The sequence below is a fragment of the Crocuta crocuta genome, unplaced genomic scaffold (assembly GCF_008692635.1).
Source record: "Crocuta crocuta isolate KB4526 unplaced genomic scaffold, BGI_CrCroc_1.0 scaffold83, whole genome shotgun sequence".
Lineage (NCBI taxonomy): Eukaryota > Metazoa > Chordata > Mammalia > Carnivora > Hyaenidae > Crocuta > Crocuta crocuta.
In genome coordinates, this window is record NW_027529638.1 from 3,326,531 (window position 1) to 3,339,788 (window position 13,258).

At 33.5% G+C, this 13,258-nt stretch overlaps 1 protein-coding gene across 1 annotated transcript in view; it reads left to right on the forward strand.

Annotated features, from left to right (window-relative positions):
• SMARCAD1 (SNF2 related chromatin remodeling ATPase with DExD box 1) overlaps positions 1 to 13,258 on the forward strand; it is a 79,150-nt gene that overhangs the window by 50,873 nt on the left and 15,019 nt on the right. The window contains exons 10-15 of the mRNA XM_077762322.1: positions 2,500 to 2,699; positions 8,369 to 8,459; positions 10,784 to 10,883; positions 11,577 to 11,636; positions 11,741 to 11,818; positions 12,956 to 12,971. Coding sequence (XP_077618448.1) covers positions 2,500 to 2,699; positions 8,369 to 8,459; positions 10,784 to 10,883; positions 11,577 to 11,636; positions 11,741 to 11,818; positions 12,956 to 12,971 — 545 coding nt within the window. The remainder of the gene's footprint in view (positions 1 to 2,499; positions 2,700 to 8,368; positions 8,460 to 10,783; positions 10,884 to 11,576; positions 11,637 to 11,740; positions 11,819 to 12,955; positions 12,972 to 13,258) is intronic.

Below are 13,258 nucleotides of genomic sequence, written 5' to 3' on the forward strand. Positions count from 1 at the left end.
GTGTTTGTAAATTTTAAAAAGTCTTAACTTTTTTTTTTTTTTTTTTTTTTTTTTTTTTTTTTTTTTTTTTTTAACTTAGGGAAGTACTAATTATAGTGAAAAGAAAACAGTATGGACTTTGGAATCTTACCATACTGTGAGAACTTGGAAATGGTACCAGAATTGGTAGATTGATCTTGAGTTATTATGGTGATTTAATGAGTTAGTGAATAAAAGACATCTAGTAGTTTCTAGCCCATACAAGGCACACAATATATGTTCTTTATATCCTGGTTGTTATTGTTTTCTCATACACATACACACCATAAACATACATACTCGCACACACCCACAAAAAGTATGAGATTGGTTTTTGGCCTCTAGTTTTGGGGTTCCTTTAAAAATGTATTTAATTGAGGCACCTTGGTGACTCAGTTTGGTTGAGCAGCAGTCTCTTGGTTTGGCTAAGGTCATGATCTCACAGTGGTGGGATCGGCCTGCATCAGGCTCCACACTGAGCTTAGAGCCAGCTTGGGATTCATTCCCTCTCTCTCTCTCTCCGTCCGTCTCTCCCTCCCTCCCTCCCTCCCTCCATCCCTCCCTCTCCCCCCCTTGCATGTGTGTGCTTTATCTCTCTCCAAATAAATATTCTTTTAAAAATGTATTCTATTTATTGTTTTGTTGAGAGAGGGCGCACACCTGCATAAGCACTAGGGGCTAAGGGAGAATCTTCAGCAGGCTCCCTGCTGGGTCTCCATCCCACCACCATGAGAGCATGACCAGATCCAAACCAAGAGTCTGTTGCTGTACTTACTGAGACACCCCGGTGCCCCAATAAAATATGTTTTATTAGAAGTTTCTTTTAAAAGAATTTTTTTAATGCTTTATTTATTTTTGAGAGAGAGAGACAGAACGTGAGTGGGGGAGGGGCAGAGAGAAAGAGAGGGAGACACAGAATTCAAAGCAGGCTCCAGGCTCCGAGCTGAGCTGTCAGTACAGAGACTGACGTGAGGCTCAAACACAAGAACTGTGAGATCATAATGTGAACCGAAATTGGATGCTTAACCCCTGTGCCACCTAGACTCCCCTTAATTAGAAGTTCTAATAGAACCTTCTTAGAATCTTCAAGCCACTTATTATATACCCTGCTGTTGATGTGTAAATCCTTTTCCTTGAAAGCACAAAGTAGGAGATTGTGTTGTGATTCTTAATATTGTCCATGTGAAAATGTAGTGTGCGAATAACTATATTTCACAGTGCCATTTTGTGAAGCACTACATTTTTGTTTTGTTTTTCAATCCTGCAATATAATAATAACATGGCTTTGGAATAGATTGGAAATTTTCTTTCCAACTTTTTCTAGGTTAGATATGAAAAATGCATATTATTATGTGTTTTGATTAAGTTATCTTAGTATATCCTGTAAGTATTGAATTTCTATTATTTGAGCTTCTCTGTGAACTTAGATATACTTTGATCACAGGGATTAATTAGAGTTGTTAATGTGATTCTTTTTGTAAATTGAAACATGCTGAGTAAATAAGATGACATGAATCAGAATTATGTGTAGTTTTAACAGGTGGTATTACTCTAGTTTCCTTTATTCATTTCTGGCTTGTGAGATATTTCTTTTTGTCTAGCCAGGTTGTTAGCTTTGTAGATAGCTGTGGGTTTTCTGTTACTCTTCACTAAAAATATTTTTTATAATATTCTTCAGGATATTTTTTCAACTATATATGTGGAAAAATTCTAATTTTTATAGCTTTTACATGATGAAGTACTATTCAGTGTCTTCATTAGAAAAAAATACAAATATATTTTTGAAAGAAATTCTTTGAGCTTTCATAGAAAACCATTTATACAGGTGTTTTATTGAAACTGACTTTTCAAAAAAATTTATCAAATTATTGAGTTGGTCATAGTTAAATTTTGATTCATGTGATACTTTTCAAAGTAATAGTCTCAAGTTAGGAACAAACTAAGTGACAAATAATAGTTGGAGTTTTGAAAGCTCAAAGGGTGGTACTTTGTTGATGGTAGGTAGGGAAAAGTATGTTTTAGAAAGATTAATCATATGGTAATATGTTATAGGCAGGGAAAGTGATGAAAATGGAGGCAAGATATGAGTATGCAGGTATTAAATTTAATACTGTTACCTTTGGTAATGAAAGCAAATCTCAGATTTTGAAAACAAAACTTCATAGGAGACATTAGCAATTCTGTAAGAGAACAGCCACTAGGTTCAAAGTAATAATCAGCTTGAGATTATGCATTTTGGGGAGAAAGATATGTTTTATTTCAGCATCGTAAGTTTGAGGTGACAGTAGGATTTATCAGAGATAAACATGGGAATTCAAATGTAGACACGAAGAAAGAAACCGCTTTTCTTAGCACTTGATTATGGTCATTAGTAAACATTTAAATTAACCAATTTTCTTTCCCTCATAAAGAAAGAGAATGATACTGGATTTTTATTTACTAGATCTGACCTGTTAAATTATTTTTCTTTTTATGCCATAGTTCACAAAGATGTCCAAAACTAATGGCTTATCAGAGGATCTGATATGGCATTGTAAAACACTGATCCAAGAAAGAGATGTAGTTATAAGGCTTATGAACAAATGTGAAGACATTTCAAATAAGTTGACAAAACAAGTTACCATGCTCACTGGAAATGGAGGTGGATGGAACATAGAACAACCCTCCATTCTAAACCAGAGGTAATATTTGTTATACATACCTATTTCTTATTTTATCTCAGCTGTATAAAAATTCAGAATTTATTTCTGTATTGTGCCTAGGGAACTTACATGTGGAAGTTTTAGGAAAACTAATGTTAGAAGAAGAGAAGCCCAAAGTTTCCTTCACTGACACTTAAGTGATAGAAGAATTGTTTTTTTATCAATACCCCCTCCCCCCACCCTGAAAGGGTATTTTACTCCATTATATCTTTATAAATTAGAGGGATGAAATGTTATGGTGTTATATAACCTATGTTTTCCTTGTCTGATGACAGATAATTTTATATATAATCACAAAAACTGAAAAGGTGGTTTTAGCTACTACCCCTTTACACAGTTTGGTACTTCAGAAAATTAGCCGCTTAATTGTATCAGTGAAAAACTTTGTTTTAGCTCAATTTCTTTTTAATCATAAATAAAATGAAATTATTAAAATATGTATCTGATTTAATGTTTTAAATGCTTTCAAAAGCTCAGTTTTAAATCTCTTTCTGGAGTAGAAACATAACAATAATGAAAAGGACACTTATTAAATAGATTATATAAGCAAAGATTATACAAACTATATTTCCCAAGACTGCTAGTGTTAGTAAAATACCTTGTCAGAATTCTTACAAAAAAACAGACACTAAATTATTTTCAGTAAAAAATTTGTGCAACCAGTACATATTAAAATGGTATTCTATAATTGTGAACACCCTCAGTTTGCATGGTGCTGGGTTATTGGAATGTCCAATTTTGACATTGTCCTTTAAAACTTTATTTTTAAGTGGTTTGGGGACTCAGAACTATTCAGAATACTTCCTTTTAAAGAAATGTATAAAATTGTTTACTTATCAGAGTAATAGGTATTTAATAAGGTATTTGATAAGATTAGGTATTTGATAAGGTATTCTGATAGGTAATTAATAAGATTAGCATTAGGTATTAAAATTAATTACCTTAGTTGGTGATTTTATTTACTTCTAGTCTTTTTCTAGTCAATGATCAAAGCATATTTGCTGATCATTGGTTAATTAAAAGTCAAGATATGGTTACCAGCCTTTAATAGTAAGCTACAATCTTTTCTGTGCCCTTCTAGGGTGCTATGGGATGGTGTAGGGAAACGTGATGCAGTTCCCACAAAGAAGCTCTTTTCTCTGTTGCATAGAAAGAACTATGGCCATGTCAGCAAATTCATCTCCTAAAAGTGTAGTTGGAGCTGCTCCTTCTTGTTCTACAGCATTGGATATGGGGAGTTCTTCACTCTACAAGACTTACCCAGTTGAGTCTACTTTATCATAATTTGGATTTTAAAAAATCAAGTGCTTTATTGCATCACTTGAAAAATTTCTCTCTTAAACCCACATCCACAAAGTTCTGTTACTTGTAAATAGTATGATCAGGTAATACAGTGTCCTTTCCATTATGCTGAGGAATTTTCTGATGAAGTAGTTAATAAATGAGAAAAATTGCTCTTTTTTAAAAAGTGCTCATTGGCTCTAGCCTGAAATAGAACTTCTAAATACCTGTGTAGATAGTTTCTTGAGAGTTCATGTAAATGCACTTTTAGGGGGTGAAATTTGTTGTCTTGGTTTTTATTTTTAGCCAAGGTAAGAGTTGCACAAGCAGTTTTAGTTGGTATATTGGCCAGGCATCATCGCTGCTTAGCATAGAGACATTTAAAGTAGTTTTCTTGCCTTGGGAAAGGATTTAGCAGCATTGGAAGAAAATGTTAAACCATCCTGATGACTGAGCTGCCCTGCATATGAATTATAACAAAAAAAGTTGCCTTTAGAGATAAGAACATACAGACCTACCAAAATCCTTATTAAAAATGAAGTTTTTGCAGAGGAAAATAAAATTTCTTGCATGTATCTCAACTCTCAAAACCATTACATTCATAATTTTTATTTTAAAATGTCAAAGCTGATGATATCTAAAGTTAAAATATAATAATACAGTGAGGGAAAAGAAAAAAAAACCTCAATATTTCTCCCTTTTTATTCATATCATTAATGTAGCCATCTCTCAAACTTTAGCAGTTGATCTAAAATATATTAGCTTTAAATTGTTTTATTTGAAAAGATTTCTCAGATGTTCAATATAAAATGTTTAATTATACGTGTCCTGTCTTTTTTGGGTTAAATCTACCCAGGTTATTCTGATTTTGTTTGTCCTCAACTTGATGGGATGGTTCCCTGTCATGTTCTAAACAGTTGCTGTGAAGCCATTTGACAGTGATGTGAATGCAGATCAGTACTGCAGATGCCTTGAGTAACTCCAAGTACTATGATGTAAATATTTTAGCTGTTTGGATACTGTTGTTAGTACAAACTAATGTTGTCACACTTAGGGAATATAGAGCTTTTGGTCATCTAGTATCCCTAATCTTGTTTCATATAAACTGCTTGCCACAAGTCTCCCTAGACTATTTCTGCATTTTAAACTCAAATTTAGCATTTTATTTCCATTTCAGGCTTATCTCACCTTTCAAAATGTTGATACCAGTTTCTCTCACAGATTTAAACCCAATTTAATTTTCACTCTGAAAAGAAATCATGACTCTGGAAGGATGGTTTTCTTTTCTTTTAGCAAAACAAGTAACTTCAAAATAATGTGCTGCCTCATTTTCTTTCGTGGTCTCAGAAAAATCTTAAAATCACTTATTTCCTTAGAGAGAGGTAGAGAAACGTTGAGTTTAAAGATACTTATGGTCTGCTGATGAGAAGAGAGCACTTAAACTAATTCAGAAGGCTTGGGCTATAGTTCTTACCATTTGGGGAATCCCGGACAGATTACGTTTTTATCTGTAAACTGGTGGGGGGAGGGTTCATATGCAGTCATGAGAATTCTTAGAAAACTATAGAATGTCAGAATGAATGGAAGGTATGATTGTACAGCATCTAAATATTAGACCCTGTTAGAGAAAGAATACAGCTGCCCTATTTAACAATTTTGTCATAACAAGTGAATTGGATTTAAAACATCTTTTCCAAAATTTCATTTTCTTTGTTCTTTTGTCTTGTGAAGAAAGGCTCTGTAATGGGCAGCACTCTTGGGATACTAAGCAACAAAAAGTTACTAGAAGCTTAGGTAAATCCAGCAGAGGAGCATGTACACACAAAATATATATGTGTGTGTACACAAGTGCACACACAAACACTTGTATTTTTAAAACAAATATTTCAATATAACAAAGCTATTTAGTGTCTTGATCAAAAACAGCCATCAGAGCCGCTTTGTGATTATGGGTAAAGCCATTTTTATTTGATTGAAAAACTATGCTTCTCAAAATTCCTTCAACACTCTTTAAAGTTTTATGTATAGTGAAGAATATTTTAACAGTTATACTAGTTTCTCAATATTTCTTGGCTGTTTGTGATAGATGTTGGGAGAGCATGCTTGGCCCTTTGATGCATTTATAAATGATGTGCTATGCCCACCTTACCAAGTTTCTTCATTTTCATAAAATACGAACCTTATATGTGTGGGATGACTTAAGACATTGAGAAGAGCTCAAAAATAATAAAGAACTCCGTTTTGGCCATAGATGGGTGGGTCAGAAGGAGAGAACTTTTTCATGTTTTGCTCTTTAGGGCTGAGCTTGGATCAGACCTGGAGTGGATACGGTCTATGCCACTGCAGACATGCATTTGGATAGTGTCACCCTAGGCAAATTACTTCCCTCCTCCGAGCCCCAGAGATTGGGCCATCTCTAAAAATGGGGATTGTAATCTTATATGCTTTGTGGTTAGATTAAATGAAGTAATAATGCATGTCATGCCCATGGCATTGTGTCTCAAATAGAGTAAACATTCCAGTATGAGCATTTACTTTCACCATGATTGTAGAAAATTCATTTGGATCTGGAAATTAATACATCTATGATAATATGTTTTATTTATCATTACTTTTGTAGTGGCAGTAGAAATTACATTGTTCAGGAAAGCAAAGACATTTTAAAAAATGAACTGTAAAGACTTCAGCACTACTGCTGATTTTTACCCCACGAATACTTTTAATTATTTTTATTTTTATTTCATTTTTGAATTTTTTTCTTTTAATGTTTTATTTATTTTTGAGAAGAAGGGGAGAGAGTGTGAGTAGAGGAGGGACAGAGAGAGGAGACACAGAATCCAAAGCTGTCAGCACAGAGCCTGACGCAGGACTCAGACTCCTGAACTGTAGATCATGACCTGAGCTGAAGTCAGATGCTTAACCAACTGGCCCGCCCAGGCGCCCCCAAATCTATTTCTAATTTAAGATGGATATCTTTCTGCCTCACCTCTTTTACCCCATTCTAATTAAAGTATATTGATTTTAGAATTTGGTCCTTTCACCATTTTATTATATCATAGCTGTGTCCAGACCACTTACCTATGTACAGATAGGATGGGTATAATAGGAAATTAAGGGGAGAGGATAAAAGCTAGAGAATGAGACATATGGCTTTGTCCTAGCTTTTCATGTTAATATGTATTATGTGCTGACCTAGTGAATATAACAATAAACTTAAAAAATTTTTTTTGTTTATTTATTTTTGAGAGCTAGAGAAACAAAGCATAAGGGGGGGAGGGGCAGAGAGAGAGAGAGACACAGAATCCAAAGCAGGCTCCAGGCTCTGAGCTGTCAGCACAGAGCCTGACACGGGGCTTGAATCCACCAACTGTGAGACCATGACCTGAGCTGAAGCTCGCCGCTTAACCGACTGAGCCACCCAGGTGCCCCAAGAATTAACTTCTGAGTGAGATGGACTTCCTTAGTTAAAATCGTAGCCATCCATAACACTTAGTAGCTATGCAGCCTCAGGCAAATTACTAATGTCAGGTTTTTCATCTGTTTAAAATAATGATAAAAGGCAATCTTCATGGATGTTAAAAGATTAAATGAGGTGGTGCTTGACAATGCTATTTTTGTAATCTATATGTAATAGGTGTTTAGTAATAATTGCTATTTTAACCACTTGAACTTTTAGGAAAAAAAAAATTGTTTGCATTGATCATAACCATCCCATATTATCTTCCAAACAAGTTATTTCCAAATTATATGTTTCCAAATTAAATGAGATTTTTGACCCTTGCCTGCTTTCTACTTTTTGATGGTCTTTGATGTCTCACAAATCTACATTCATATAGTCAAACACAAACATATATGCACCTTCCAGATACACATACCACTGACATTAGAGGTGACTGACATTGATTCAGAAAGTGTTTATTCAGTCAGCCTGTCAAAGAGGCAAATTAAGCTTGTTTTGTCCTAATATTTGAAGTTCCTTAATGTGGTAAAATTCAGATCTGTACAATACCATTTTCTAGCATAAAGATTAGGTTAGTAATATGTTATAGGTAATATTCTGATCATTTATGGAATTGAATTGGTGGCATTATATTATGACTGAATATGGAAAAAATTTTTTTGTAATTCTTAGAGCCAGAAAAAAATAAGTCAATACAAAATAAAATTTGAGAAAACAAAAAAATGCATTGTGTTTTGGGCTCTTTTTCTTAACTAAGTGTAAATAGCTTCTAAATTAAAAGGTAAGACTTGACCTAGGTATTTCACTTTTTGTGTGCATTGTAAACTTAAACCTCATGTCAGAAAACTAGTAGAGTATAAAAGTATAGAAGTATAAATCTGTAATTTATGGTAACTCTCTTTACCAGTTTGTCACTCAAGCCCTATCAGAAGGTTGGTTTGAATTGGCTGGCATTGGTACATAAACATGGACTTAATGGCATTTTGGCAGATGAAATGGTAAGTAGTATTCTCTTTCTGGGATTCATCATTAAAAGGCATATTTGCTCTCATTTAAAAAATAAAAATTTCCCTTGAGAGCTTACTGCTCTCACCAGTATTTTATTACTCCAGTAACCCCTTCTATTTTCTGTTGCTTCTCTTAGCTCCCCACCTCGTCCCCCAAAATGAAAATGGGCTTTTTACTTTCTTTCTGGTTATCAAATTAATATATGTTTTAAAAATTGACATTATGTAAAAATACAAAAAAAAAAATCAAGATCCCTCATACTCTTCTCACCTTGAAATAAGTACTGTTTTGGTGTATATCTTTTGGGATTAGTTTCTTTTGCAGGTGTGTGTTTGTATTTACATACACGCATAAATATATAATACTAAGACTTGTTTTATGTGTTTTTCTATGGCTACCTTGAAAATTTATAGAGACCTGTAAACCCACACATTTATCAGCAACATCAATTCAGCCATTTTTTTGTTGTTTCTGAGTTTTATTTTCCCAAGTCACATTTGCTTGATGCTAAGCTTAGGAAGTTTATTACACCCAGTAGTTTACTTATTGTCAAATAGAAACTTGACCTTTAATCTAATCTTAATGTCCTGTTAAAAAGTTCAGTGGAGAAAATGCTTATTAAATACATATGTATTACATTGTGTATTACATTTTCAAAACAAACATAGTGATCCTTATTCTGTAGTTAGCTTCTACTAATCTTTTGTACTTTAAGACTATTCTCACATATACATTATATTATCATTGTAACAGAGATGCTCTTTATCTGATAGAAAACAGTATATATGCAGGGTTTCAAATGGTTATAGAATTAGATACAGAATATAGAGCATTACAGGTGTGGAAAGTTGGACTTGAGAATCAAATCTGGGTTCGGAGCCCCAAACCTTTGCTTTTCATGGGCTAATCTTTACCAGATCACCTTATCTCAGCCAATATTAATAAAACAGGTAATTTCTGTATCATAAGATTATATTTGGCATCAAATGATGTATATAATATGTGAAACTGTTCTTGTAACCTGTAAAACACAGTATTTATAAATTAGTGTCTTGCCTGTCCTGCTAGGGCTCCCATAATAAAAGACCAAAGACTGGGTGGCTTAAACAACAGAAATTTATTTCTCACAGCTATGGAGACTAGAAGTCTAAGATCAAGATGTTGGCAGATTTGGTTTCTCCTGTGGCCTCTAGCCTTAGTTTGCAGTTGGCTACCTTCTTGCTATGTCCTCACATGTCTTTTTCTGTGTGCTCACACATCTCTGGTGTCTTTTTCTCAGACAGTGGGAATTGGGTCCCCATCCTTGTGATCTCATTTAACCTTAATTACCTCCTTAAAGAGCCTATCTCCAAGTATAGTCATATTGGGTAGTAGGGCTTCAACACATGAATAAAGGCCGTTCAGTTTATCACAGCTGGTAATGTTTAGCTAAACCTCCTCAATAGCCTAAAAATAAACCCTACTTCACTTATATATAATTTACTTGCAAAAAATACAAGTGTTCAGCTTAGTGACTTTTTACATATATGTGCACCCATGTGACTACTTCCCAGGTCAACATTTCCATCATCCCAGGAACATTCCCTCATGCCTCTTTTCAGTCATTACCACCCACTATTCTGATGCCTATAACCATAGATTTTTTTTTCTTAATTTTGAACTTTATATAAATAGTGCCATAGAGTATACACCTTTTATTTCTGGTTCATTTGGTGCATGATAAAGTTATAGAGATTCATCCATGTATGTTATCAGTAGTTTGGTTTCTGATTTGTATGTGGTAGTCCATAGTATAAATATGTTGCAACTTGTGTATTCATTTTCCTGTTGAAGGTCATTTAAGTCATTTCCTGTGTTTGGCTACTGTCAACATTCTTACCCAAGTTCTTTGTGTATCTATGTTCTCATATCTCTTGAATATACTCTTAAGAAGTGAAATTTGTGGGTAGTTGGATAGGCATATGATCTGATTAGTGATTGGGACATTGTTCTTAATCTATTCAGTATGTATTAAATATTTGTTTCATATGAATAGTTACCAAAATTATATCCTTTATGTGCATTGCAAAGCTCTTCCATATTAGTGTGTTTCATATGTAATGAAGCATTAAACTGATATCTCCCGCTCAGTAAACCGAGTTAGATATTATGATCTGTTTTATCTGTCATTGAGAACTAAGAACATAGAATTCTCATAGAGTTATTATGGGGAGTCAAATATAAATAAAACCAGAAGTATTCTTTTTCCTTTGTGTTTTCCTTTATTTTTTTATTTTAAAATTTCATATATTGTCTTTTAAACATTTAATTTTAGGGCCTAGGAAAAACTATTCAAGCCATTGCATTCCTGGCATACCTCTATCAGGAGGGTAATAAAGGTCCTCATTTGATCGTTGTTCCAGCATCAACTATAGGTTTGTAATACTGTGGACAGCCTCACTTGACGGTATAGTGTTGTGTATAGGGAGAGGAAAATCTCTGTGATTTCTTAGTTTGTGGAGGTGAATATTAATTCTGTGGTCACCTTACACTTTTTCCCCGCTTTGTGTATATGTATGTATGTGTTTCGTTGTATTGGACATCTTTTAAAGTAAAATAACTCCAATACAAGTCACTTACTCAGCTTTTGAAGTATTATGGATCAGGGACCATCAATAAGATCTTTTGTTTTTATAATACTTTTAGAAAGTTGTTTTAATGAAAAAAAATTGTTTTGATGAGTAACTTAAGAGAAATAATTGCCTTTATGTTTATAGTTAAATTTATAGAATCAGAAAGTATATAGTTCATCCACACTGAAGTTATTACTCTTTTTTCTTAACTAATTGGATGTTGACTAGAGTAAGAGAATATACACATGAACATAATCCAAAACAACTCTTTAAAATGGAAATTAATAATGACCTATAAATATAATGGTTGGTCATTTGCCTTTCATTTTATGCCTTTTCAACATTATTTTAATCATCAGGAATAAAATTGTGAAGGGTCTGTGATTTTTTTTTTAATCTCATTATTTTGCAAAAGAGTTTATAGATAGAACTCATTTCACTGCATACACATAACCTGTTGTAATAGTTGCAAATAATATCTCTTTTGCTTCATAGATAATTGGTTAAGAGAAGTTAATTTATGGTGCCCCACTTTAAAGGTGCTCTGTTATTATGGTAAGAATGTCATTTTGCTTTAATTGGAAACTTCTTTAAAATCCTAACATACACTAAAGTACAGTAAATATAATCAATATGTGTGTGGTGTTTTTAAATCGTAGGCTCTCAAGAAGAACGTAAACAGATTAGATATAACATCCATAGTAAATATGAAGAATATAATGTAATTGTGACCACGTAAGTATGGGGACAAAGCATATTTGAGCAGGAAAAATTTGTGTGACCCTCAAATTTTTAAAAATATAATATATTTAAAATATCTTAGTAGTAGCATGAAGGAAAATTTATGCTAAGAACTATCCAACAAAAGTAATGGAATGATTTATGTTGAAAATTTGGGCATTTTTCGATTTTTTAATAGTACAACAGATGACTATTAATGGTTATAAAAAGACTTTGTCCACTTGATTGAAAGCGTAGATTTACAAGACTCTGTTAAATTTAAAGTAAAATTTAAGATATCCCACTGAAATGATTTTTAATATTTCTGACTTATGTCAATTATTCATCATTAATAATTTAGTATTAATAAATACAGTGAAATTTCACTCTCTAAATGAAGAAACTGATTTAAAATAGAAGTAGGATGGGAGACATAACTTTCCACCAAATTAATCATTACTTGGTCTAGTAGCTGTTTAGCATAAATATTTAGCAGAGGGGCAGCTGAGTGGCTCATTCGACTTCTGCTCAGGTCATGATCTCAACAGCTCAGGCTCGAGAGCATTGGGCTCTGTCCTGATAGCTCAGAGCCTGGAGCCTTTGTCTCTGTCTCTCTGCCCCTCCCCTACTCATGCTCTGTCTCTCTCTCTCAAAAATAAACAATAAAAAATATTTAGCAGAGAATTTAATGCTCTCATGTTGCATTTTTATTTTATTTTATTTTTATATTTTTATTTGTTTCTAGGAGAGAGAGAGAGACAGCATGAGCAGGGGAGGGTCAGAGAGAGAGGGAGTCACAGACTGAAGCAGGCTCCAGGCTCTGAGCTGGCAGTCAGCACAGAGCCCAATGCGAGGCTCGAACCCACGAACCGCGAGATCATGACCTAAGTAAAAGTCGGACGCTTAACCGACTAAGCCACCCAGGCGCCCCATGTTGCATTTTTAAATAAAGGTTATTTTAATCTGCATGTTAACTCTCAGTATTTATTATTTCCCCTACTGACTTCTGTAGGAGGCATGATTAAAAGCATTCATCCAAAGCTCATCTTTTCTAAATAAAATGGACTTTATTTTTGTATGTAGTCTAGTACCGCTAGCTGCTATTAACTTTTTTCTTGGATGTACTCTACTCCTTTAATAGTATTATGTACTTAATAAATGTTTAATTTCGTGTCTTTTTTTCCACATATAAGTTATACCCAAATTGCCTTCTTCCTAGGTGTGTAGATGTTGACTAATTGTAATATTTAAATTTTCTTTTACCTACATATTGCATGTTTTATAACTTGGTTACATATATGTAAATAATTATTGGATACAAGTGCATCAGTATTTATTTGAACACCAACTATGTCTAGTAGTATCTTTTAAGTACTGGTTATTAAAATTGTATAAATAAAGATAATTTTATAAAACATTAAATCTCACTGTGGTCCAGGCTCTTAAAAATATAACCT